Source organism: Pelobates fuscus, chromosome 10, assembly GCF_036172605.1.
Source record: "Pelobates fuscus isolate aPelFus1 chromosome 10, aPelFus1.pri, whole genome shotgun sequence".
Taxonomy (NCBI): Eukaryota; Metazoa; Chordata; class Amphibia; order Anura; family Pelobatidae; genus Pelobates; species Pelobates fuscus.
Genome location: NC_086326.1, coordinates 31,608,315 through 31,633,187, shown reverse-complemented (window position 1 = coordinate 31,633,187; position 24,873 = coordinate 31,608,315). Strand labels below are relative to the sequence as shown.

The 24,873-nt window shown below is 40.1% G+C and overlaps 1 protein-coding gene across 1 annotated transcript in view; it reads right to left on the bottom strand.

Annotated features, from left to right (window-relative positions):
* Window positions 1-24,873, bottom strand: part of CFAP58 (cilia and flagella associated protein 58) — a 65,750-nt gene that overhangs the window by 21,497 nt on the left and 19,380 nt on the right. The window contains exons 8-15 of the mRNA XM_063435043.1: window positions 23,744-23,826; window positions 18,399-18,590; window positions 16,291-16,452; window positions 15,673-15,819; window positions 12,760-12,900; window positions 11,881-12,104; window positions 6,670-6,781; window positions 5,861-5,965 (exon numbers count right to left, since the gene is read on the bottom strand). Coding sequence (XP_063291113.1) covers window positions 5,861-5,965; window positions 6,670-6,781; window positions 11,881-12,104; window positions 12,760-12,900; window positions 15,673-15,819; window positions 16,291-16,452; window positions 18,399-18,590; window positions 23,744-23,826 — 1,166 coding nt within the window. The remainder of the gene's footprint in view (window positions 1-5,860; window positions 5,966-6,669; window positions 6,782-11,880; window positions 12,105-12,759; window positions 12,901-15,672; window positions 15,820-16,290; window positions 16,453-18,398; window positions 18,591-23,743; window positions 23,827-24,873) is intronic.

Genomic DNA, 24,873 nt, shown 5'->3' with positions numbered 1-24,873 from the left:
CCGTCCCGCTTTGGTACGAGGACCACTGGAGATGCCCAGGGACTATCTGAGGGCTCAATCACTCCTAACTGTATCATCTCCTCAATCTCTTTGCGCATATTCTCCCGGACCGCTTCAGGGATGCGGTATGGGGTCTGGCGCATGGGAAGTTGACCGGGGGTGTCTACTCGGTGGGTGGCCAGAGGGGTGTATCCAGGTACATTAGAAAAGGTCTCCTGCTTTTCCTGCAGGAGTTGTTGTACCTCGATACGCTCCTGTGGGCTCAACCGATCCCCCAATACAACTGCTCCTAAATCCCCAGCCAGCTGTCCATCTTCTAACAGATCGGGGAGGGGTAGGCTGTCGCTCTCTTCAGAGGTGGGGGCGCAGATAGCTGTCACCTCCTCTGAACGCTCCTGGTAAGGTTTCAGCATGTTCACATGGATCATGCGTCGCCCCCCATTCCCTGCGCAGTGGCCAATTATATACGTGGTGTCACATCGTTGTTCTACCACTTTATAAGGGCCTTGCCAGGCGGCCTGTAGCTTATCGTGTCGGACAGGTTTTAAAATTAAAACTTTCTGTCCGACCTGAAAGCTGCGGTCCCTGGCGCCCCTATCGTACCAGGTGCGCTGACGCGTCTGAGCTGCCTGTAGGTTTTCCTTTACCGTCTTGGTGAGTGCTTCCAGGCGATCTCGGAGGGCCAACACATATGGTACAATAGGGGTACCGTCCACGCTACGGTCTCCCTCCCAGTGCTCTCTAATCAAGTCTAGGGGTCCCCTTACCCTCCTCCCAAACAGCAGTTCAAAGGGGGAAAATCCTGTAGATTCCTGCGGCACCTCCCTGTAAGCAAACAGTAAGTGTGGCAGGAATTTTTCCCAGTCTCGGTGAGTCTCGGCGAAGGTTCGGAGCATCTGTTTTAAGGTGCCATTGAACCGTTCGCAGAGCCCATTAGTCTGGGGGTGGTACGGAGCACTAATTATAGGCTTAATTTTGCAGAACTTCCAGAGTTGTTGGGTAACCTCTGCCGTGAACTGAGTGCCCTGATCCGAGATGATCTCCCTGGGTAACCCCATCCGGGAGAAAATCTGCATCAGCGCCTCAGCCACCGTCTCTGCATGTATATTCGTTAAAGCTACCGCCTCGGGGTAGCGAGTGGCATAGTCCACTACGGTCAGGATGTACCGTTTGCCCGAGGGGCTAGGTTTCCGGAAGGGGCCTACAATATCTACGGCAACCCTATGAAAGGGTTCTTCAATTATGGGTAGGGGGTGCAGCCTCGCCTTACGCTTATCCCCCCTCTTTCCCACCCTCTGGCACGTGTCGCAGGTATTACAGTACCTGCGTACCTCCTGGCTAATCCCTGGCCAGAAGAAACTTTGGGTCAATCGATATCTGGTACGGCTGACCCCCAAATGTCCGGATAGCGGAATATCGTGCGCTATCCGGAGTAATTCGGTTCGGTACCTCTGAGGTACCACCAGCTGCCTTGTAGCAATGGGGTCTGACCCATCTATCTGTTTACTTGTTTCCCGGTACAATAGCTGTCTGTCCCATACAAATCTTTCCCCCTCTGCCCCCGGTTGGATAGAGGTGACCTTGTCTCGGTATACCTGTAAGGTAGGGTCAGTGATTACCTCGGCTACAAACTCGTCAGGAGGGGCCCAAGGGATACAGTCTAGGGAAGGGGAGGAATTTCTTACCTGGACCTCCGGCAGTGCGTTGTTTTGTTGGGTGCGGGCCTGTTGCCTGGTGACTACTGGGTGTGCTTCTTCAGTAGTTTGTGGTTCAAATGCGGAGGTGAGTTTGCCCAGATCATTCCCCAGGACCACCTCAGCAGGTAATTGCGGCATTAGTCCCACTTCCACATTCCCGAACCCCGCACCCCAATGCAAATGTACCCTGGCTGTGTCTAGCCGATACACGGCTCCCCCTGCAACCCTGACAGCCACAGTCTTATTCAGCTTGGCCTTGTCCGAAACCAAATGGCTTTGCACCAGGGTGATAGTGGCTCCCGAGTCTCGGAGCCCCTGCATAGGCTTCCCTTCCAGATATACGGTCTGCCTATGGTGCTGGCGGTTATCCGCATGTGCCTGTAAGGGGTTGGCCTCATGCAGCACTTCCCACTGTTCCACAGTCGTGACTGGAACGGCAGAGCTGTAGGGAAGTGGTACCTCGTCCTGGTAATGATGTGCTGCTGCTCTTGGTGGTGGTGGTGGAGGCCCTGGTCGGACCCAGGTGTTGCGTTCCCTGGACTGCGGACAATCTCGCTGGTAATGTCCCCACCTCTGGCATCGGTGGCATTGCACAGAAGCAGGTGTGCGGTATCTCTGCTGCGCTGCTGCTGGTGCTGGTGGAGGAAGGGGTCTTGGTGGGGGTTGAGGGTTAGGAGAAAATGAATTTACCCCTAGTGGCCGCATGGCCGGTTTGGTACCCACTGCCTTGGTTTGTCTGCGAGCATTCATAAAGTCATCTGCCTTTTTGGCAGCCTCGGTGAGGGTGGTGGGGTTACGATCCCTCACCCATTCCTGTAGTTCTGAGGATATACCCTCATAAAACTGCTCCAACAGCAGCATTTGTAACAAGTCCTCCATGGACCTCGCTTTACTCGACTGCATCCACCCAAGAGCTGCCCTTTCTAGTCGGCAAGCCCACTCTGCATGTGAATCTTTGTCCACCTTTTTCAATTCCCTGAAACGTCTCCGGTATGCCTCTGCTGTTATTGCATACCGGGCCAGGATAATCTCTTTCACCCGGTTATAGTTCCTAATTTCCACATCTGGTACAGTGCGGTAGGCTTCCGCTGCCCTTCCTGACAGCCGTCCTGCTAATATGGGTACCCACTCTTCCCTTGGTATGTTATGCAGTGTACACAGTCTCTCAAAGTCCTGGAGGAAGGCATCTATATCCTCCTCTGCTTCCACATACGTTTTAAAAGCTTGATAGGGAATTTTGGGCTTACCCTCTTGTGCCACAGCTCCTGCTGTACTTCTTTCTGGTGTTTGTGGTCTCCTATTTCTCTTCACAAACTCCTGCACCTCTGTCATGGTTTTAGAGATGATCTCTGTGGGTGGGTTTTCCCCATAAAAGGCCAGTCTGTATTGTAACTGCCTTTGGAACTCCTCCTGTTCTGTTTCAGGTCTTTGTTCCGTGGCCTGGACCTCCTCTGCTCTGTATTCTGCCATTACTTCGGTGATAAGCGTTGCTTTGGATTTGCTGCTGGCAGAAACACCTTTCGCTTCCAGAAGGTCTTTCAATGTGGTTCTTTTTAGCGTAGAAAGGTCAATCTCCATTAATCCTTGTTCCTCTGTGAGTCTGGATCCCAGCGCTGCCAACCAATGTAGCGGAGAGCTGATTTCTCGCAGCTATTCTCCACTTTAGATCCAAGGGAGGCTCAGGAACAAGTCATTAGTAAATCCACAGCAGAGTTTCCAGCAGGTAAAAAGGTTCAGCGAAATCCCCACAGCACTCCCAATAACTGGACGACACACAGTTTCAGGAGTAGAACTGACAATCGTTTATTCCAAGGTTTCTTATAAAGCCTGCTCCCATGCAAGGGAGGGAACTACAGTAATTATGACAGTAACCAATACTATTCTTGTTACCTCCCACACATCTCCTCCCCTCAGAGTGAGTCATAATCCCCTTAAGTTGTACAGTACTTTACCCCAAACTTGGATGTACCCCTAAACCATCACATATCCTTAATATCAGGGTACCGCTAGGTAGCCCTGATCTGGGTGAATATAATATCCAAAATTCACCCAGATCGGACCAGGGGTTCGGTAGTTACAGGCAGGGGAAGTTTGACCGACCGCACACGAGTTGGTATCCGAAAAGGGTTCCACGAGAATGGGCCCTGCGGTCGGTCTCCGTTCGGCAGTTAAAACAGGCATTTATAATTGCCATCCACATTTACATTCACCTAGATAGTGATTCCCTCATTCGGTACTTTATTACTACCGAATGGGGATTCGTTATGTTTCTCCGTTCGGCAGTTACGGAGCTATGGAGGTCTCAGCGGTGTTTGGTTGTTTGAGTGTCCGATTTGAGTTCCAGGCACTCGACGACCAAACACCGCTGGGATTTTCATGCGTAAGATGGCCGCCGCCACGTGTACGCATGCCGAATGGCGGCCACCCAGATACAATGCTAATGAGCCGGTTAACTTGCGGTTGGAAGGAATGTGAACTTTAATAGCCGGCACACTTCTCTCTGGGGTGGTCCCTCCGTTCGGTAGTTTCCATAAGTATATAGTACGGATGGAAACTACCGAATACCATACAATTCACATAATACACACACGAATAGTAATTTCAACATAGGGAAAACATATACAAACACAGTCACACAGGCATTTTGCAGGACAGGCTCACTGCATTCCGCTACAGTGTAATGATACAGACAGGGGATAGAGTAATGATACAGACAAGGGATAGAGTAATGATACAGACAAGGGATAGAGTAATGATACAGACAAGGGATAGAGTAATGATACAGACAAGGGATAGTGTAATGATACAGACAAGGGATAGAGTAATGAGACAGACAAGGGATAGAGTAATGATACAGACATGGGATAGTGTAATGATACAGACAAGGGATAGTGTAATGATACAGACATGGGATAGTGTAATGATACAGGCATGGGATAGTGTAATGATACAGGCATGGGATAGTGTAATGATACAGACAAGGCATAGAGTAATGATACAGACATGGGATAGAGTAATGATACAGACAAGGGATAGAGTAATGAGACAGACAAGGGATAGAGTAATGAGACAGACAAGGGATAGAGTAATGAGACAGACAAGGGATAGAGTAATGAGACGGACAAGGGATAGAGTAATGATACAGACATGGGATAGTGTAATGATACAGACAAGGGATAGTGTAATGATACAAACAAGGGATAGAGTAATGATACAAACAAGGGATAGTGTAATGATACAGACAAGGGATAGAGTAATGATACAGACATGGGATAGTGTAATGATACAGACATGGGATAGTGTAATGATACAGACAAGGGATAGTGTAATGATACAGACAAGGGATAGTGTAATGATACAGACAAGGGATAGAGTAATGATACAGACATGGGATAGTGTAATGATACAGACATGGGATAGTGTAATGATACAGACAAGGGATAATGTAATGATACAGACAAGGGATAGTGTAATGATACAGACAAGGGATAGTGTAATGATACAGGCAAGGGATAGAGTAATGATACAGACATGGGATAGAGTAATGATACAGACATGGGATAGAGTAATGATACAGACATGGGATAGTGTAATGATACAGACAAGGGATAGAGTAATGATACAGACATGGGATAGAGTAATGATACAGACAAGGGATAGTGTAATGATACAGGCAAGGGATAGAGTAATGATACAGACATGGGATAGAGTAATGATACAGACATGGGATAGAGTAATGATACAGACAAGGGATAGTGTAATGAGACAGACAAGGGATAGAGTAATGATACAGACAAGGGATAGAGTAATGATACAGACAAGGGATAGAGTAATGATACAGACAAGGGATAGTGTAATGATACAGACATGGGATAGTGTAATGATACAGGCATGGGATAGTGTAATGATACAGACAAGGGATAGTGTAATGATACAGACATGGGATAGTGTAATGATACAGGCATGGGATAGTGTAATGATACAGGCATGGGATAGTGTAATGATACAGGCATGGGATAGTGTAATGATACAGACAAGGGATAGTGTAATGATACAGACATGGGATAGTGTAATGATACAGGCATGGGATAGTGTAATGATACAGACAGGGGATAGAGTAATGATACAGACAAGGGATAGAGTAATGATACAGACAAGGATACCTGCAATAGGAGCTCTTTCTCCACCACTTCCTCTGTCTTGCTGATCAGGCGTTTTTGGAGTGTTTGAATCTTCTGGATCAGTTCATAGGTGCTGGGGTCACTGGCCTGTCAGAGAACACACAGACGGAATGATAAGTAATATGAGAAATTTACCCTTCCATTTACAGGGGGCTGCCAGTATACTATTAAATAGGGTATTGCATGTTCCTGGAGACAAAACACAAATGGAATAATTGCTGCCATAAACTACAGTTTAGCTAACAAAATACACCAAAAGCATCTTAATATTAGACATACTTCGTGGTAGATCCAACAGCTACACTAAATTAAAGTGTTATCTAATGACTTCCTATTCACCATTCATATACACCACTCTACACTAGTTATCAGAAAGCAGATAATAAATAAAAATATTCTACTTTACAGAGGCTGGTCAAAATTCCACTTTAATGGAAGACACTTCTAAAACATGCATTGTCTAGGGCAGTACCATTTCGTTGAATTTGTTGATGCAGGTCTTAATTATCAGTTGGTACATCTGTTAATCATTTGGATATTTCTTTCAATAAAGACTATTCCTTGGTCGAGCAGCCCTAACACACAAATTCTTAACTAGATGGTTAGATACTGTGTTACTTGCTAAACCAAGAACTGAAGGAATACAAAGTGAATTTCAAATTGTAGGCCACAATAGCTGAACTGAAAGCATAGCTGATAACAGCATCACCATTTATGATGAGTTTCTTATAAACATACAAAGTTTAACATTACTTAAGTAATCATTTGCGTTTTAAAAGAAACCGGGTTACCTCTAGCTTCCTCCATCTGTGAACATTCATTGGTTTCTCCAGTTCCTCTTCCAATGCTCTGCACCTCGTGCGTTCCTTCAATAGTTCCCGCTGCATACGATACACCTCTCGCCTACAAAGAATGTCAACGGTGCTCATTAGTCATAATACTGGAGCTTTAATCCCAGCAAATAATGTGCAACAGTCTCCAATAAATAATAACACTAGAGTTTTAATCCTAGCAATACATAATCCACCTGCAAAGAATGGCCAATGGTCTCCAATAGATAATAACACGAGCGCTTTAATCCCAGCAATACACAATCCACCTGCAAAGAATGGCCAATGGTCACCAATAGATAATAACACTAGCGCTTTAATCCCAGCAATACACAATCCACCTGCAAAGAATGGCCAATGGTCACCAATAGATAATAACACTAGCGCTTTAATCCCAGCAATACACAATCCACCTGCAAAGAATGGCCAATGGTCTCCAATAGATAATAACACGAGCGCTTTAATCCCAGCAATACACAATCCACCTGCAAAGAATGGCCAATGGTCACCAATAGATAATAACACTAGAGCTTTAATCCCAGCAATACACAATCCACCTGCAAAGAATGGCCAATGGTCTCCAGTAGATAATAACACTCGAGCTTTAATCCCAGCAATACACAATCCACCTGCAACGAATGGCCAATGGTCTCCAATAGATAATAACACTAGAGCTTTAATTCCAGCAATACACAATCCACCTGCAAAGAATGGCCAATGGTCTCCAATAGATAATAACACTAGCGCTTTAATCCCAGCAATACACAATCCACCTGCAAAGAATGGCCAATGGTCTCCAATAGATAATAACACTAGAGCTTTAATCCCAGCAATACACAATCCACTTGCAAAGAATGGCCAATGGTCTCCAGTAGATAATAACACTAGAGCTTTAATCCCAGCAATACACAATCCACCTGCAAAGAATGGCCAATGGTCTCCAATAGATAATAACACGAGCGCTTTAATCCCAGCAATACACAATCCACCTGCAAAGAATGGCCAATGGTCTCCAATAGATAATAACACTAGCGCTTTAATCCCAGCAATACACAATCTACCTGCAAAGAATGGCCAATGGTTTCCAATAGATAATAACACTAGAGCTTTAATCCCAGCAATACACAATCCCCCTGCAAAGAATGGCCAATGGTCTCCAATAGATAATAACACTAGAGCTTTAATCCCAGCAATAAACAAGCCACCTACAAAGAATGGCCAATGGTCTCTAACAGATAATAACACTAGAACTTTAATCCCAGCAATACACAATAAACCTGTAAAGAATGGCCAATGGTCTCCAATAGATAATAACACTAGAGCTTTAATCCCCGGAACACACAATCCACCTGCAAAGAATGGCCAATGGTCTCAGTAGATAATAGCACTAGAGCTTTAATCCCAGCAATACACAATCCACCTGCAAAGAAAGGCCAATGGTCTCCAATAGATAATAACACTAGAGCTTTAATCCCAGCAATACACAATCCACCTGCAAAGAATGGCCAATGGTCTCCAATAGATAATAACACTAGCGCTTTAATCCCAGCAATACACAATCCACCTGCAAAGAATGGCCAATGGTCTCCAATAGATAATAACACTAGAGCTTTAATCCCAGCAATACACAATCCACTTGCAAAGAATGGCCAATGGTCTCCAGTAGATAATAACACTAGAGCTTTAATCCCAGCAATACACAATCCACCTGCAAAGAATGGCCAATGGTCTCCAATAGATAATAACACGAGCGCTTTAATCCCAGCAATACACAATCCACCTGCAAAGAATGGCCAATGGTCTCCAATAGATAATAACACTAGCGCTTTAATCCCAGCAATACACAATCTACCTGCAAAGAATGGCCAATGGTTTCCAATAGATAATAACACTAGAGCTTTAATCCCAGCAATACACAATCCCCCTGCAAAGAATGGCCAATGGTCTCCAATAGATAATAACACTAGAGCTTTAATCCCAGCAATAAACAAGCCACCTACAAAGAATGGCCAATGGTCTCTAACAGATAATAACACTAGAACTTTAATCCCAGCAATACACAATAAACCTGTAAAGAATGGCCAATGGTCTCCAATAGATAATAACACTAGAGCTTTAATCCCCGGAACACACAATCCACCTGCAAAGAATGGCCAATGGTCTCAGTAGATAATAGCACTAGAGCTTTAATCCCAGCAATACACAATCCACCTGCAAAGAAAGGCCAATGGTCTCCAATAGATAATAACACTAGAGCTTTAATCCCAGCAATACACAATCCACCTGCAAAGAATGGCCAATGGTCTCCAATAGATAATAACACTAGAGCTTTAATCCCAGCAATACACAATCCACCTGCAAAGAATGGCCAATGGTCTCCAATAGATAAGAACACTAGCGCTTTAATCCCAGCAATACACAATCTACCTGCAAAGAATGGCCAATGGTTTCCAATAGATAATAACACTAGAGCTTTAATCCCAGCAATAAACAAGCCACCTACAAAGAATGGCCAATGGTCTCCAACAGATAATAACACTAGAGCTTTAATCCCAGCAATACACAATAAACCTGTAAAGAATGGCCAATGGTCTCCAATAGATAATAACACTAGAGCTTTAATCCCCGGAACACACAATCCACCTGCAAAGAATGGCCAATGGTCTCAGTAGATAATAGCACTAGAGCTTTAATCCCAGCAATACACAATCCACCTGCAAAGAAAGGCCAATGGTCTCCAATAGATAATAACACTAGAGCTTTAATCCCAGCAATACACAATCCACCTGCAAAGAATGGCCAATGGTCTCCAATAGATAATAACACTAGAGCTTTAATCCCAGCAATACACAATCCACCTGCAAAGAATGGCCAATGGTCTCCAATAGATAATAACACTAGCGCTTTAATCCCAGCAATACACAATCTACCTGCAAAGAATGGCCAATGGTTTCCAATAGATAATAACACTAGAGCTTTAATCCCAGCAATAAACAAGCCACCTACAAAGAATGGCCAATGGTCTCCAACAGATAATAACACTAGAGCTTTAATCCCAGCAATACACAATAAACCTGTAAAGAATGGCCAATGGTCTCCAATAGATAATAACACTAGAGCTTTAATCCCCGGAACACACAATCCACCTGCAAATAATGGCCAATGGTCTCAGTAGATAATAGCACTAGAGCTTTAATCGCAGCAATAAACAATCCACCTGCAAAGAATGGCCAATGGTCTCCAATAAATAATAACACTAGAGCTTTAATCCCAGCAATACACAATAAACCTGCAAAGAATGGTGAAGTCTATAATCCACTTGAGGAAGAATATTCCTCCCATGTACGTTATGTTACCCAGATGAATCATTTAAAAGGACAAGCCTTTGACGCTTTTGACTGTGACACATTCCTCAGACTTCCTATAACTCTCAACATAGGCTCTCTGTAAGAATGCTGAACAGAGCTTAAATCGAAGCTTTACGCTTTGCTTTTTACAAGGTGACAGCACAAGGACAGAGAACACGTGGTGTCACAAACAAACTTGCTTCTCTTAAACCATAGAATGGAGGAGATTTATTTAAAACTGAACCTTCTCATACTAAATGTTTTGTATGTGATGACAATAGAAAAGCTATGTATTTAAATCAGTCTTGAGAGATATAGAGATAGAGATGAAGTTAAAATGTGTACATATAAAGTCGAAACATGCATGAAACATTGCATTTTTTACAAAAATAATGTTTCCCTAGCTGTATAGTTGTGTGTTGTGTTGAAAGGATTCATTAAGGACTGTCACTTGAGAGATTTTCTCACATACAAATTGCTAAGTACAATATGTTGCATCACCCAACAGATTGCAGACAACAGGATGCCATGAGCTTTCAAGCATGTGTACACTATTTGTAGGTGGGGGGGGGGGGGGGAGTGTGCTAGTACACTTACAGAATCTCACTTCAATGTCAGTGCCTTTACCTGGAAGCAAAGCACAGGGAAGTGTGTTTTATTCTATAGCTGACTTCAAACCTCTTCCCAAAAAGCTTTGGATTCATGAGAATATAGTTTAAATATAACACTCTTACCAGAGGAAACCAGACGGGGTTTTATGTCTTAAGAGAAAATCCAGGGTAGAATTCAAAAAAATTTGCAACATGATGGAGTCGAAAGCATTCAATGCTTCCTATCTTGGAGGAACACAGTGAATGCATGCACATACCCTATGAGAAGCATCGGATGAGACAAAAGTCATCCGAACTCATGTGTTGATTCAAGGTAGGGTTTATGTTGCTGGTTTTTTTTTTTTGCTTAGTTTAGTTTTTTTACTTTTTTCTTTAAAAAATAATCAAAAATAAATATATTTAAAAGAAGCAATATCTCCAAACACATTTTATTTATTTCTGATGCATGTATGTATGTGCAACTTTGGGCAGAGGAAAGAGGTCACACTACCTACAGCCTTCAATCCTCCTTAAGGACCAAACTTCTGAAATAAAAGGGAATAATGGCATATCACACATGTCATGTGTCCTTAAGGGGTTAAGAAGTGCCTTAAAACCCAACTCTTTAGGAAAATTATGGCCTCCCAGACTAACCTCTACCTCACACACCTGTCTCTTGCTCTCTCCTATAGAGCAGCACTTTACTCTCTCCTCCAGTTTTGCTTCACTCCCACCCTATTTGATTGCTATTTCCTGTCCTAATGTGTTTTATACCCCACCTCCTATAGACTGTAAGCTCGTTTGAGCAGGGTCCTCTTGAACCTATCGTTCCTGTAAGTTTTCTTGTAATTGTCCTATTTATAGTTACATCCCCCTCTCATAATATTGTAAAGCGCTACAGAATATGTTGGCGCTATATAAATGGCAATAATAATAATAATAACTGGCTTTTACATGTTTTCTTTTAAAACAAAGAAAGCCGCCGCCGCCACATTTGGGCTCATTTACTCCCAAAAAGCATCCCAGGAGTGGAGGAATTGGATTCACATGAAACTCTGGTTAAAACATTTCTTATATTGCATGAAGCCCATTGGTTGATATTAAGTACCTTAAAGCCAGATCAGATTTTGGAAATAAAACAAATAATTTGTCCTCTTGCTTTCTGTATGTTTGCACAAATTTACTCCAGTTTTGCTTATACAAATTATATTTAAGAGATCTACTGACATTTTTACCTCAGATCGTCCACGTTTGTGACAGTCTTTGTGAGGATTCCTTTCTCCCGCCTCAGTTTCTTGATTTCCAGCTTAAGAAGCCGAATGTCCTCCACTCTCTGCTTGTACTGACTCTCGCCTTTGTTTAAAATGGACTCGTGGATTTTGATCTTTTCGTAGAGTAAAGCCAGTTCATCATTTCTGCGCACCAGCTGCGTACCCAGAATATCCCTCTCACTTATAACCTAGAAGGGTGCACAACGGTGACAAACATTTAATACAAGACAAGATGGCTCACGGAGACAAAACACAGCAAAAGGATCCATATTAATTAGCTCAGACTGTCTCTTATGGATACAAAACATCTGCATCTTACAAAATGAGCTTTAATTTCAACGATAATGAAATCGTTGTCAGGAGAAGTACCGTAGCTTGTTCAGAACTGTCTGCACATTAAATAAATGAGAGGAAACACATCACTTTTTAAATCCACAAAGGGTTCCTGAATACAAAGCAGTCTCTAAACCTATTTAAGTGCAGCACAAGCCTAAAGTAATGAATACAGTGTATCTGTTGCTTATTAAAAACTAACTACAATTTAGATATAGTTAATAATTTATTTATAATTAGTTATAGATTTATTAATTTATTTATAAGCAGTTGTGCTATTGTGTCTGGTTATTCTGAAAGTCAGTGTTTATTATATTTGGATTTCCATCCAACACAATCTCTTATATTAAAACAACTCAACGCATTCTGACTTATTTATAATTAGGCTTTACTATAACTTTGTTTAGATAAATTAAATTCTTTACAAATTTACAGCTGCTCTTATGTATTAGACTATACTGCTGTTTGAGAAGTAAAAATACTCAGGGTCGAATGCCATTAAATTCTTGCCTGGTCAAGCTCTTTCTTCTGTCTTATTCGGTCTGCGTCCGCCTCGGCGATTATCTTTAACAGTTTCCGTTCTTCAGCTTCCTGATTTTCGATGAACTGTTTTGCCTCAATACTTTGCTGCACCATCCTCTGTAGCTCAGCCTGTAACATTACAGAGGGGACAGTAACAGTATATGCATACAATCACGCAGTACAATGGAGAAATGTTTGCACCATAAAAAAGTTAAAGGAATCTGTATGCTTGGGGTAAAAGAGGGCGATAGGAAGAAGACACATTTATAACAAAGGCTTAATGGCCTGTGAAAAATATCTGCATCAAAGTAGGAAAAGTTCCTGCTGCATTCTAAATATATTAATTCATCATCCTTATTTACTCTTCTGCTTATTATCTCTCTTTCAACTGGTCACAAATAATAATAATAAAGGCAAGGAGAATGGCAATAATACAAAAAAATAATGCTGTATGGCAATGTGTTTAGTCATTAAATCATGAATTACAGAGAATGGACAAATTGGAGGAAAAAATATATTTTTTTCACAATTCACTGGTCTGTTCTTCCCAAATTTCCACTTAAGAAATCTTCAAGTATTTCTCTGGCTGCCAGTTGTGGTTTGCAAAGCATGGCCAGTAGTAGGTTAATGAGATATGTACTGCGGCATCAAGCCGTACCATGATGCTACCTGGAATACAGCTCTGCCAGAAATACAAGAGTATTGCTAAAATAGAGCAATTACCAAAAAGAGCTGACCACCTTGAGGCCAATAATCAACTACTGCTACGTTACCTAACCTTGGCACTCCCCATAGATATGTCGGGCTAGGAATTTAGTTAATAAACAATGACGACATTAATGACAGCCATCAAATCTTTATTGGGTAAGTTAATTCAAAAAGTAAAATATATCACATGCTTTCATATTAAATGGACAACATGTCCATTATCAATGCAGGAGCTGCATGGACATAGAATGACAATTAAATAGAAATTAAATGTTAGATTGTTTGTACAATCAATCTTCTGATTGCACCTGGTTTTAATCTTTGGTAGACAAAGAGTGAATACTTTAAGAACAAATGTAGCATCGTAAGTTCATAATAAGAAGAGTATTTTCAGAGAGTAAAGAATATTATTTAAGCAAGGGACTAACTAGGGTACTCCTGGAACTTCACTATCTGGAGTATTTTATGCGAACTCTGTGGATGTTTCTCTTTCTGAGCTCTCAATAAAATTCCTAATATGTCTGTATAAATATTTGTCAAACCTCCTTGATTTAACCTTTGGATCTCTTTGAGATATACTGTTTATCTCTCACTGGCATTGAAAAGATGAAAGACATTAAACGATCAAGGCCTCAGAGCCGCACACAGCCTGGTTTACAGGATATCTATGCTTAAAAATCGGTTTCAGTTATTAGGCTCACCAACTTTAATCATGGATCTCTAGAAATCCAAACATGTGTGAATCCTTCAAAGACTGCATTTAAGCTTCCCTGGCTTTATAGAGTTTGATGTCATGTGACATAAAAGTAATTTTAAAAGTCTTTTTTCCAAAGCTTGGGAATTTGTATATGTAAAAACTACAAAAAAATAAATAAAAAGTACACAGCATATCACAGACATATAAAAGTGCAAGTCTATGCAATGTTAGGGATCATTGATAAGACCAATGGATAGCAATGCAGTGCACAAGCACCTCTAGAACTCATAGAGTTAAAAGAATAAAGTTTACCTGGCGTCCAGTCTTTGCACCAGTCAATACAGTGCACAGCACTATAATATGCAGATGACAGACTGCAGACCCCTGGGGGTTTGTGACTAATATCCTGCTGAGTCGTGGACATATACCGTGTTAAATAATTGAGCAGTCGAAGCTCTCTTGTCAGTCCGATCGTTGGCAACTTCCAGGATTGTAGACAAAATGAGGAGCTTGTAAAGCAAAGCTGTCTCAGGTTTAAAATTAGGCACGAGTAGAACCTCAGTGAATATGACAAGTGTGCTACGTGACGGAGACATGCGTTTAAAATCATCAATCGTTTCTCTCTCTCATGGATCAATCAGTAATCAGTTATAAGTGCGGTGTATCTCTGACAAGTAACAGCTCAGAGGCAGGAGAGGACAGGCGAGTGAAAAAAGAACACAGAAAAATATGCTACTATTATACTTAACAAAAGTCAGAATTTAGGCCCCCTGTGTGTAGCCTATTAATTTGTGGTTTACTGAATACTGAATAATCCTATGTATCATAAAATAAATGTTGCTGATGAAATAATGTTTACAATAATAAATCCAAATAATATTTCAATGGTATTACCTCATAGAATGAGAGATAAACATATATAAACACAAGCAATGTGTATAAAAAGCACCATAGAAAAGTCACAAAAGTATGAAATCCAAATCTATATTATTCTAAAAAAAAAAAAAAAAAACTAAAACCACATTTTACAATATATTAAACTGTACTTGGAATAAAATAGGATAATAAAGGAAATATATGGTAAATTCCGTTTAAGTGAGATTTCTGCACAATCCATAAACTGGCTTTCATATATATAATGCGACAGACTGTCCTCGATTAGCCAGATCATATGATGGAAATGACTCCAGAGAATTCTGGCAGCGTTCCCCAGGAGCATCATGGGAGGGTCTCTGCACCTAGACCAAGAGGTGCTGTGGCGGTAAGTATGTTTCATACTTACCTCCAATTAACTTCTCACCTCCATGACTGCATTAATATTGGGATGAGGGAATGAAACATTATCGCAGTCAGAAGAGAGACAGTGCCACTTTAATAGCTTTCCTGTGAGGAGCCCCAATTACTCAAAATGTTTGACCTCACACTACGGAAAGTAATTAAGAGAGTAAAAGGCATGGTCACACATTGCAAAGAATTAAGCAATTCATGCCACTCACCTTCAGAGCCTCCTTCTCTTTCTCCAGACGCTGGTGATCGAGCTGCACCTTGACAAGGGAGGCTTCTTTCGAAGAAATCTCTTCCTTCAGCTGGTCAACTTGATGGTTCATGATTTTTAGCTTTCTCTTCATTTCTGTTATTTCATCCTATCGAGTAATCATATAGTTAGCCTGAACTGGAAAATAACAGAAAATGGTCATTTCTGGTAAATGCAATGACATTTGCAATTATTTGGTGAAACAAATAACTAAGTTAGCAACAAAGTAACACGCTAAAGAGTTTGGGGCCAAAGCCTCAGAGGATAGCTAACATCCAATGGAAAGAAAGCTGCTGATAAGATAACCAGGTGAAAAATATTTATAATGAAAATAAATAAATAAAACAATACAAATGGCTGTATTGCACATGAAATAATACAGTGTTGCTAGCACATTGTTCCTTTGGAGAAGCGAGAACTTAGCATAGATTCAGAATCTATGTTCTTAGCAGCTTTTCATATTCCCATCATACTATATAATAGTACCAAAAAAGCAACCATAAACAAAATTCTTACATGTAGTTTGGTGTCTTCAATTTTACAGGAATATGTATTTCCTAATATTGGGCTTGATACCTACCTGAGCCTCTATGAGGTTCTTGCTGTACAGGTTTCTGTCCGATCTCACTGCCTCGTACAGATTCTGCTGTTGTTTTAGCTTTGTCTCAGCCTCGGCAATCTTTTTCTTGTAGTCGAAAATTTGCATTTCCCGCACTTTTATATCCTCCATGTGCTGAAGGACCTGAAATGAAATGTCACAATTGCTCACCATGCTGTTCAGGATAATTTATCATTGTGTCATGCCACTGGATGGTGTCAGCGTGTCTTCTTCATGTGTCCTGTAAATAGGCCTTATCTTCAAATTCTATCATTTGGTCATATGACCAGCTCTTATCACCAGGACTTATCGTCCCTTGCTATCACTAAATCATATGACCAGGTCCTACCATATTATTATTATTATTGCCATTTATATAGCGCCAACAGATTCCATAAGATGCCACCAGCTGGTCATATAACTAGGTTCTCTTATCAAAAGCTGGTAAGCTTGTTTATATCAGTAAGTCCTACCATCAGATGCTATTACTCATTGGTGTGATGGCATCCTGTCTAAGAGTCCTGTTACTTATATCTGTAACTGAGTACCGTTATCAAGCCCTGTCATTAAGTACCATCACCAGATTTTATCAATGCATCTTATCTTAGATTCCTTTCAATAAGTGTGATCATAAATCTGATCACTTTGTCCTATGACAAGATTCTATACATGGGGTCTAGTAACAGTTCATTGACAAATCATGATCACATGATGCTATTATCAAATCACTGTGTCCAGTTCAGGCATTCCTCTAAAGAGCCACATTAGATCCATTCAATGGGTACCATTCCAAGGTCCTAGACCTGGCTGCTATCTCCAGATCACCTTATCACCTGGTCATATCTCTGTGTTCTTTCTCACTGTGTCAGAACTGTAAAAATATTAGTATTATACAACAAAATATTTCATATTGAATCACTGGTTATAAACCTTTTTTTTGTGTAGGACCCAAATTATGTTCATAGCATCATGGTGACTATTTTTTCAGCTGGGAAAATAGTGACCTATTCCTTAGGTGTAATATAATTAATATTAAATAAAATGAAAACACTCTTTGCAGTTTAAGAAGGATCTCAATTCCACGTGGAAAGGCAGAGCATTAACTCTGTGTAGATTTCGAGGGGGGGGGGGGTTGAGGAATAGATGGCAACCACTAAAATGAGATGTTGATCCATTTTTGGTCTTCATTTAGGGATTAAGAACCATTGATATACATAGCCACAACAACTCAGATGGTGCTGAAAATGTTGTAGAATTATTAACCCCTTACAAACTATAACCATTATTAGGCCCCTTATAAACTATATAATCCTTACTGGGCCCCTTTAATACTATATTCTCATATTCAGCTCTCAGGCCTCATAGTTTAAGCTTTACAAGATTCCTTTGTTCGTAGAAACAGCATGTCAGCAGAAAATGCTAGAATCTTCTGGTTAAATGAAACTCTGTAGCAGATAGTCTTGATAGAATGTATAATTGCTAAAGAGGCCTTGAGATGCTAACCTTGAAACGACTAAGGTACCAACTACTCATTATGGATAGCTGCCAAGCCCCCCTCCCATCGAGTAAGCTGTAAGCTCCCTCGTGCCCAGCAAGATGGCGCTGAAACCTGGAGGAGACAGTCATGACGTCAGTTATGACATAAGACGTAACTCCCAACAAGGAGGGCTGACCACTTACACCTTTAACCAATTGACAATGTTTTCTTGCTTATATCTTGATTTTTACAATGATGTAATTTCGCCTTTAAAAGGGCTTGCAAGCCCGCTTTTTAACAGAAGCCAATAAATTTCCTGAAGTTCTTTCATCTAATCTGAACCCTGTGTCAGTGAATTTACTTCTGCGTATACGCAATTTAAACATCTCTAATTTGGACAGGAACAGATAGTCATTCAAACTTCTTTGTTTGCTTAAAAGATTCCCTTATCAAAAATATAGTGTGCATCCCATGGAATAGCACAATTTGCCAGTTTAATACTTTATTAGTTATGTATGTAATTAGCCTCCATCAGTATCTGCTTTGTTCCAGAACAGATGATAGAGATTGTAGACAGTTTGATCAGAGTTTTGCATTGCAATCACCTACTCACTTTCTGTGTGAGGTCGCTGGCCTCATTGATATAGCGATCTCTTTCTTTCTCAAGTTGGTAAATAATTTTACGTTGCTTTTGGGCCTCATCTTTATAATTCTGAATCTCTTCCTCCAGGTTTTTCTTTGACTGTTCGTGGATCTTAACTAGATTGATCTGTTTTTCCGTGGCCCCGGCAGCTTTCAGGAGATTCTGTAATAAAGAGTTAGAAGGTCAATAGTTATATTGTCACTGTCTTTATACCACCAATTTCCCAATTTGTCCTTAGTGGTCTTTTTTTTGTTTTCGCAACAATGATTGGGTGAGATTCAGGATTTAGTTCTACATTGACATTAGATGTTCGTCCATATCTATTTGTTACAGTCTTCCTTGGCAATGTGAATTAATTAAACTGCTTTTTTATTTCTACTTATGTATCTTAATATATCTAATTAATTAAACTGCCTTTTTATTTCTACTTATATATCTATATTTATTCTGCCATAAATCTCTATGCATGGAATAAGTCTAATAGCGCTGCATGTTATGGTCTTGTGAATAAAATAAATATAAAAATTAATAAGAAATCAATATGGCTGCTTGTAGGATAGATAACCCACTACCTATCAATGCTGGTGAAAAAAAACTAAGCTAATATCTATAGTAACCAAGCTGCGCCTAATGCATCACAGTTTCACAGTATAAATGAATCAATTACGGTAATAAATAAAATAAATGGACATCGGTAAAAAAAAATCATAAAACATATAAAGACATATAAAAACATACAAAATATTCAATAAATTAATCTAGATATTAACTTGATTTGGCAGCATCCATTTTCAGTCCATATTAATCAGTGGTCCTTAATTTATGTCAGTAGAAAGTCACATGAAAAGTGGTGCCTTGCAAGCTAAGGTTAGTCTGCAAAAATCAGAATGAAAACACACATGTGCAGACCCCTCTTTATCAATTGCAAAAAGAAGATACTTGTTGCACTTACTTTGCAGTATCTGACAAAGTTGGCCAACTCTGCTCTTGCAGTATTTCAACTTTCATGCACTAGATTTTCCAGCCAGATTCTCTCTGTAGTGGATGCGCTACCCGAAGCTCCAAAACACGGAGGCTTGCCATGTTTAAAATGTTCAGGACAAATTTATATATAGGGAAACTATAGTTTTTAAAACAACTTTAACTTAATAAAGCAGTTTTGGTGTATAGATCATGCCTCTGGGGTTTACTGCTCAACTCACTGCCGCTGTCTATGCATCCCTAGCCACATCTCCCCTGGCTGTGACTGACACAGCCTGCATTTAAACCAAATAGTTTCATTTTCAATCAGATGTAATCTACTTTAAAAGTTTTTATCTCCTGCTCTGTAAATTACATTGTAAAATGCCTTAATTACATACAGGTGACTTTTGCAGGGTCTAGCAAGCTAATAGTAGAGCAGGAGATATGATTTAACGTGCAAGGTAAATTTTAGGTTTAGATCTCGATACTTCCACTCATTTAGGTCCTGAGATATCTACACTACCGGATACATCCATTCTTGAGCTATCTACACTAAGGGATACATCCATTCTTGTACTATCTACACTACTAGCGTTGGCAATTCCTGTTCCAGCTACACTACTGGGGGCATCTATTCCTTGGCTGTCTAACTAATGGAAATGCAGATAGGGGTACAGTTATAAGATATGCAGACAAACAGAATACCAGAGATAGTGGGGTAAAGGAAGATGTAGGAGAATATTACACAAACCGGTTTTGTGACAGCAAACGGTAGGGTGAATATGACAAGATCCGTGAAGGCATAAAGACAAAGAGAAAGCACAGTGGGACACCATAGCTAACAAGGTCTATGGATGGAAATGTTCCTTGAAAAGCAGAGGAGCCCAGAATCAATTTAAACTGAAACTGAAATCACAGGAAACAATGGAGACATCATAGATATTGAGCAAAGGAAATCTATTTGACCTTTTCTTCTTGTCTTATAGTATCTCAGAAATGAACGTTTGCTTCTGTAATGTGACCTCATTATTTCTCCCTGACAATCAGACTATGAATTACATTCTTTCAGCCCAAGTGGAAGAAAAAATCTGGTCACTATATTAGCATACATCCAAAACCGCCGTAACAAATGGCATTTGGAAGCTTATTTATCACACCGAGTCCCTTTCTCACACCCCAATTTATAGCAGCTGTGAAAGGTTCTCTTTCAACCAGGGAAGGAATGACTCCTCACAGCCTTCATGTAGCAACTTAATAGGAAGAGTCACTCCCTTATTTAGCCTACTGTATTATATATAAAATAGGGAGCAGTGGTAAGCTCTGCTTTTAACCTTTGATAATATGCGAGTTGGCTAAATACCAATGCTTTCCATAGTTCATTTCACTGAAAAATATTGTTTGTTTACTCACTGCACTGATTCCTATGATGTCACCATCAGAGGAATATTACCCCAATTTGCATGATTGCGTTTGCTATGATACCTGTATCACATTAGAACGCCATTCTGTTGAAAGGGACAGAACCAGATTTCAACTGGCATTTCTTTTTTAGAAATTGTGCACTAAAAATTGGATAATAATTTCCTTTGGGTAAAAAATCCTAATGCGAGAGTGGAGATGGAGCCAGGCCATTGGAGAGTGGAGATGGAGCCTGAACCAGCGGCGAGGGATATTGGCTCTGGACTCAGGTAAGTGGGTTTTTTAATCCCTTCTGCACCACGGCGAGGGAGGGGGCATCATAGAGAGCTATAGTACCAGGAAAACAACTTAATTTTCCTGGAACTACAGTTTCCCTTTATATCTCAGAATAGGTTACTCTTTTATTAGCTTATTCACTTGCAAAAAACGAAATACTAGGATTCACACCACCCAAGCAATTAAACTATCAATGTTCTACATAGGGTTCCCTCAAATGCCAAATACAAAGCAACCTAACAGAGACAATTACAATTATTTCTATAGCGCCAACAGGTTCCGCAGTGCTGTGCAGCAGGAAAAACAAGACAAAAAAATGTTATTCTAACAAAACCCATTTGACATATAAGAACAGTAACTGAAGAAGTCCATGTCCAAACCAGCTTATCTATAGACTATATAGGCTATATTGGTCTTTGTATATTTCTAATTCGAGTGTATAATTAAGTCTGTAGTTTAATTTGGTGTAGTATGATCTTTGTTAAGTTTATCCATTAAAATGTGAATTGTAACATTCAAAAAATTAGGCCAAAGTATTTGCAAAAAGAAACATTAAATTCAGCTGTTTTTCCAATTTGGATATTTTAGCCTGAATTATGCAATTCAGTTTTAATTTACTACAATGTACTGTTTCATTAATATCCCAGATCTAGTATAATAGCCTAGCTCTTGAGATTAAGGGACACTTCATCCCAATAAAGTGATCTGGAAGCAGTGGTTCTGTCATTTTAATACTGCGATGTACAACGTTGCAGTTTTTTTTAAGAAACTCCAATGTTTCATTGCAGAGATAATTCCAACTCATATTGGCAGAAGCTTCCAATGCACTGTCCAAGTAAAACTCGGTTATGTGACATGGAAGCCTCCTTAGAATTTATTCAATGCTTTCCTATGAAGAAGCTTGGATACGTGCATGGTCTTCATTGAAGAGCATTGGATTGGACCAAAGAAGTACCTCCATGACGTTGCAGGAGGAAGAGAAGTAAGCAGCACAGATAAGTACGGCACTGGAAAAAGGTAAGTAATACCCTTTATTTTATTATTTTTATTGCACATACAGTTGGGTGGGGGACTATATAACCAGGGACAAGGTTACTAAAGCATTAGGAATACAGATTTGTATTTTTAATGTTTAGTGTTTCTTAAAAATACCCCCATTCTCCAGGTTACCTGCAAATATTTCTACAAGGATTGACAACTGGTGTAAAGCTCATGAGAATATAGGCCTTTAGAAAGGAGAAATATTTTCAGAACAGCAGCAGTTGTGCATTAAATTTCAGTCCCAAACATATAGGACAAGGAGTTATGAAACTGGGACAGGAGAGGGCAGGGTCACAATGAAGATGTGTAACTGATGCAGTGTTTTTCACTGGTGATAAGCGGCAGCTGGAAATGTGGAAGGTCAATGCCACTTCCACAAAGGCCAGCAATCCAGCCAGGGCTGCTGATGCACAGTCACATAGGCAGAAATGTCCTGCACTGGGCTTATACTTCCTTTCAGAATGAAATGTCAATGGGACAGTTCCGGGACAGTTGGAAGTTATACAGAGATGGCAAGGTTTTTATTTGAGTAGATCTGAATCCACCTTGATGAAGACAATGCAGGCCGAAACCCGTCATGCTACAGATTTTATGGACTTTTATTGTTCAGTTATCTAATTTGTTTCTATGCAGAATCTGTTTTGGTTATTAAAGTTTTTTTTAAACTATCTACAACTAAATCCTTGCTGAATCCCTGTTACCAGTGGCTGCATTAAAGGTGGAGGAGAGGAGACAACCAGAACAAGTTATTCTGAAAAGCTTATATAGTCAGAGCCTGCTATATGTGGCTCTGCAAATTGTGAGTTGACAATTGTCACCTAAAATAATTTTTAATTGTATATACAGTATTTTGCTGTGGACTGTTTTATACTTTTAGGCTGACCGAATACTCCCTGAGGATCAAGAGTGAATAAATATTGTTTTAATATATATTTTTAGTGCACTAATTTATTATAGATTTGCGCCCCCTGTCTGTATTTTTACTGTTAAGATCTGAATCCATGTTTTCTCTGTGGTTGGCTAATTAAGGGCCACACTTTGTTCTTGGATATCAACAGAATGAAAGAAAGAATGTGATGTGAGATGCAGTAAACCAAAATGTTCACAAATTTACATAGAGAACAGAGAAATGTCCTAGTTTCAAAAGATATCACTTAATCCCCACATATCATTTTCCATCATGGTAAGAAATTCTCTTAAATTTCCACTCTGAGGATCAAGCTTTGCTAGAAGAGGCATTTACTTTCCTTTTGTTTTAGGGACAGGGTTTCAAGTTTTATGTTTTTATCAGGAAGCTAAAGTAGATTGCAGCACACCAAAGCTGATATTACTGTTAACTTTAACTTGTAAAGAATAATGAACTGCAGTTATCGCTTGGGTGCCTGAACTCTCAGGAAATATGTCCCTAATAGCATGTTTCTGTTTTTAATTTCATACATCGGTTTCTTACGCTGTCTCTCACAATTGTTTGTGATTCTAATTTAAAATGTATATTGCTGCAGTTATAACTTTTTTTTGTTTCACCTTAATCTACGATCTAGCCTCTTCCTCCCCTGGGTTCCATCACGTTATACTCCGGCTTTAGGTTTCCAAGGAAACTACATTATGAGGCTCACCTTGTTCAATATGTCTCTCTCTCTCACCAGCTCATCCATGGCCTTCTTATCGAGCTCCGTTTGTTTCTTTGCCAGTTCCAGCTCTAAAGTAATATAAACAATATTGTATGTGGCAGATTGAAACCGCAATACTGGCAAAATGAGCATACCCCTTCAATGTCAGCGCCTAGATTTTCTTTGTCAGTATAATAACAGCCACTTTTCCAGAAAGTAGATTACTGATCTAGATGTATGTATGACTTGGCAGTATCATTCCAGAAAGGATGGATGTTTCTGAGATGCTGATTCCTCTGGCAATGATTGGGTTAACTAATTTCACTTATCAACTGCCTGTCTCTGCATTAAATACTGAAAGGTAATGAGTCCCACACATGAGTCTGTGCCAAGTAAAAGACTGATAAGCGGAGAGGAAGGAACATGTTTACCTGAAGTGGATTGGAACTTGACACTGCAGAGTTTGATCTGCCCTAACATTGTTCTTTCAAACAGAACCCCAAAATATCTGATATCAGCACAGTGTACAGACCTGGCTGCACTTCACACCGATGTGTTTGCAATATTAGTATTATCGTGGCTCTCTTCCTTTTTGCCTTTTATTTTTTTTGTTTCTAATTAAACCCGTTTTGCTTCTTCAACATCCTCACATTTTTATATTTTTTTTAAAAAAAAATATTTGTTTCTTTACTTCCTTAGAAAAAAATAGGGATGTGTTACTTTTTAATAGGGAAATTTACATTTGCCAGTGTCAGGCAAAAGGCAGAGCTTAATGTAGATTCTGCTCTCAGTGCCAGGTAATTTACCCATAATCCATTACTCAAAACTCTTTAGCTGACAGATTATCTTTTCTCTCTTACTGCAGTCCTCTCGTGGTTTTTTTTCTTCTGTCATTTCTACTGGTCAGCTGTGCCCTCTATTTGCTTATGTGTTGTAGTTGGCAATAGCATATGTGCAGTTCAGTATCAATGAGGTGATCAAAAAGAGGAGAAGATAGATGAATGCTGATGTGGAGGCAGGAAAATACCAAACAATACCATACCAAACAATGAGGCAGCCAGAGAGAAGGTGAGGCAAAGAATGAGGCAGCTGCAGAGAAGGAAAGTAATGAGGCAGCCAGGGAGAAGGCAAGGAAT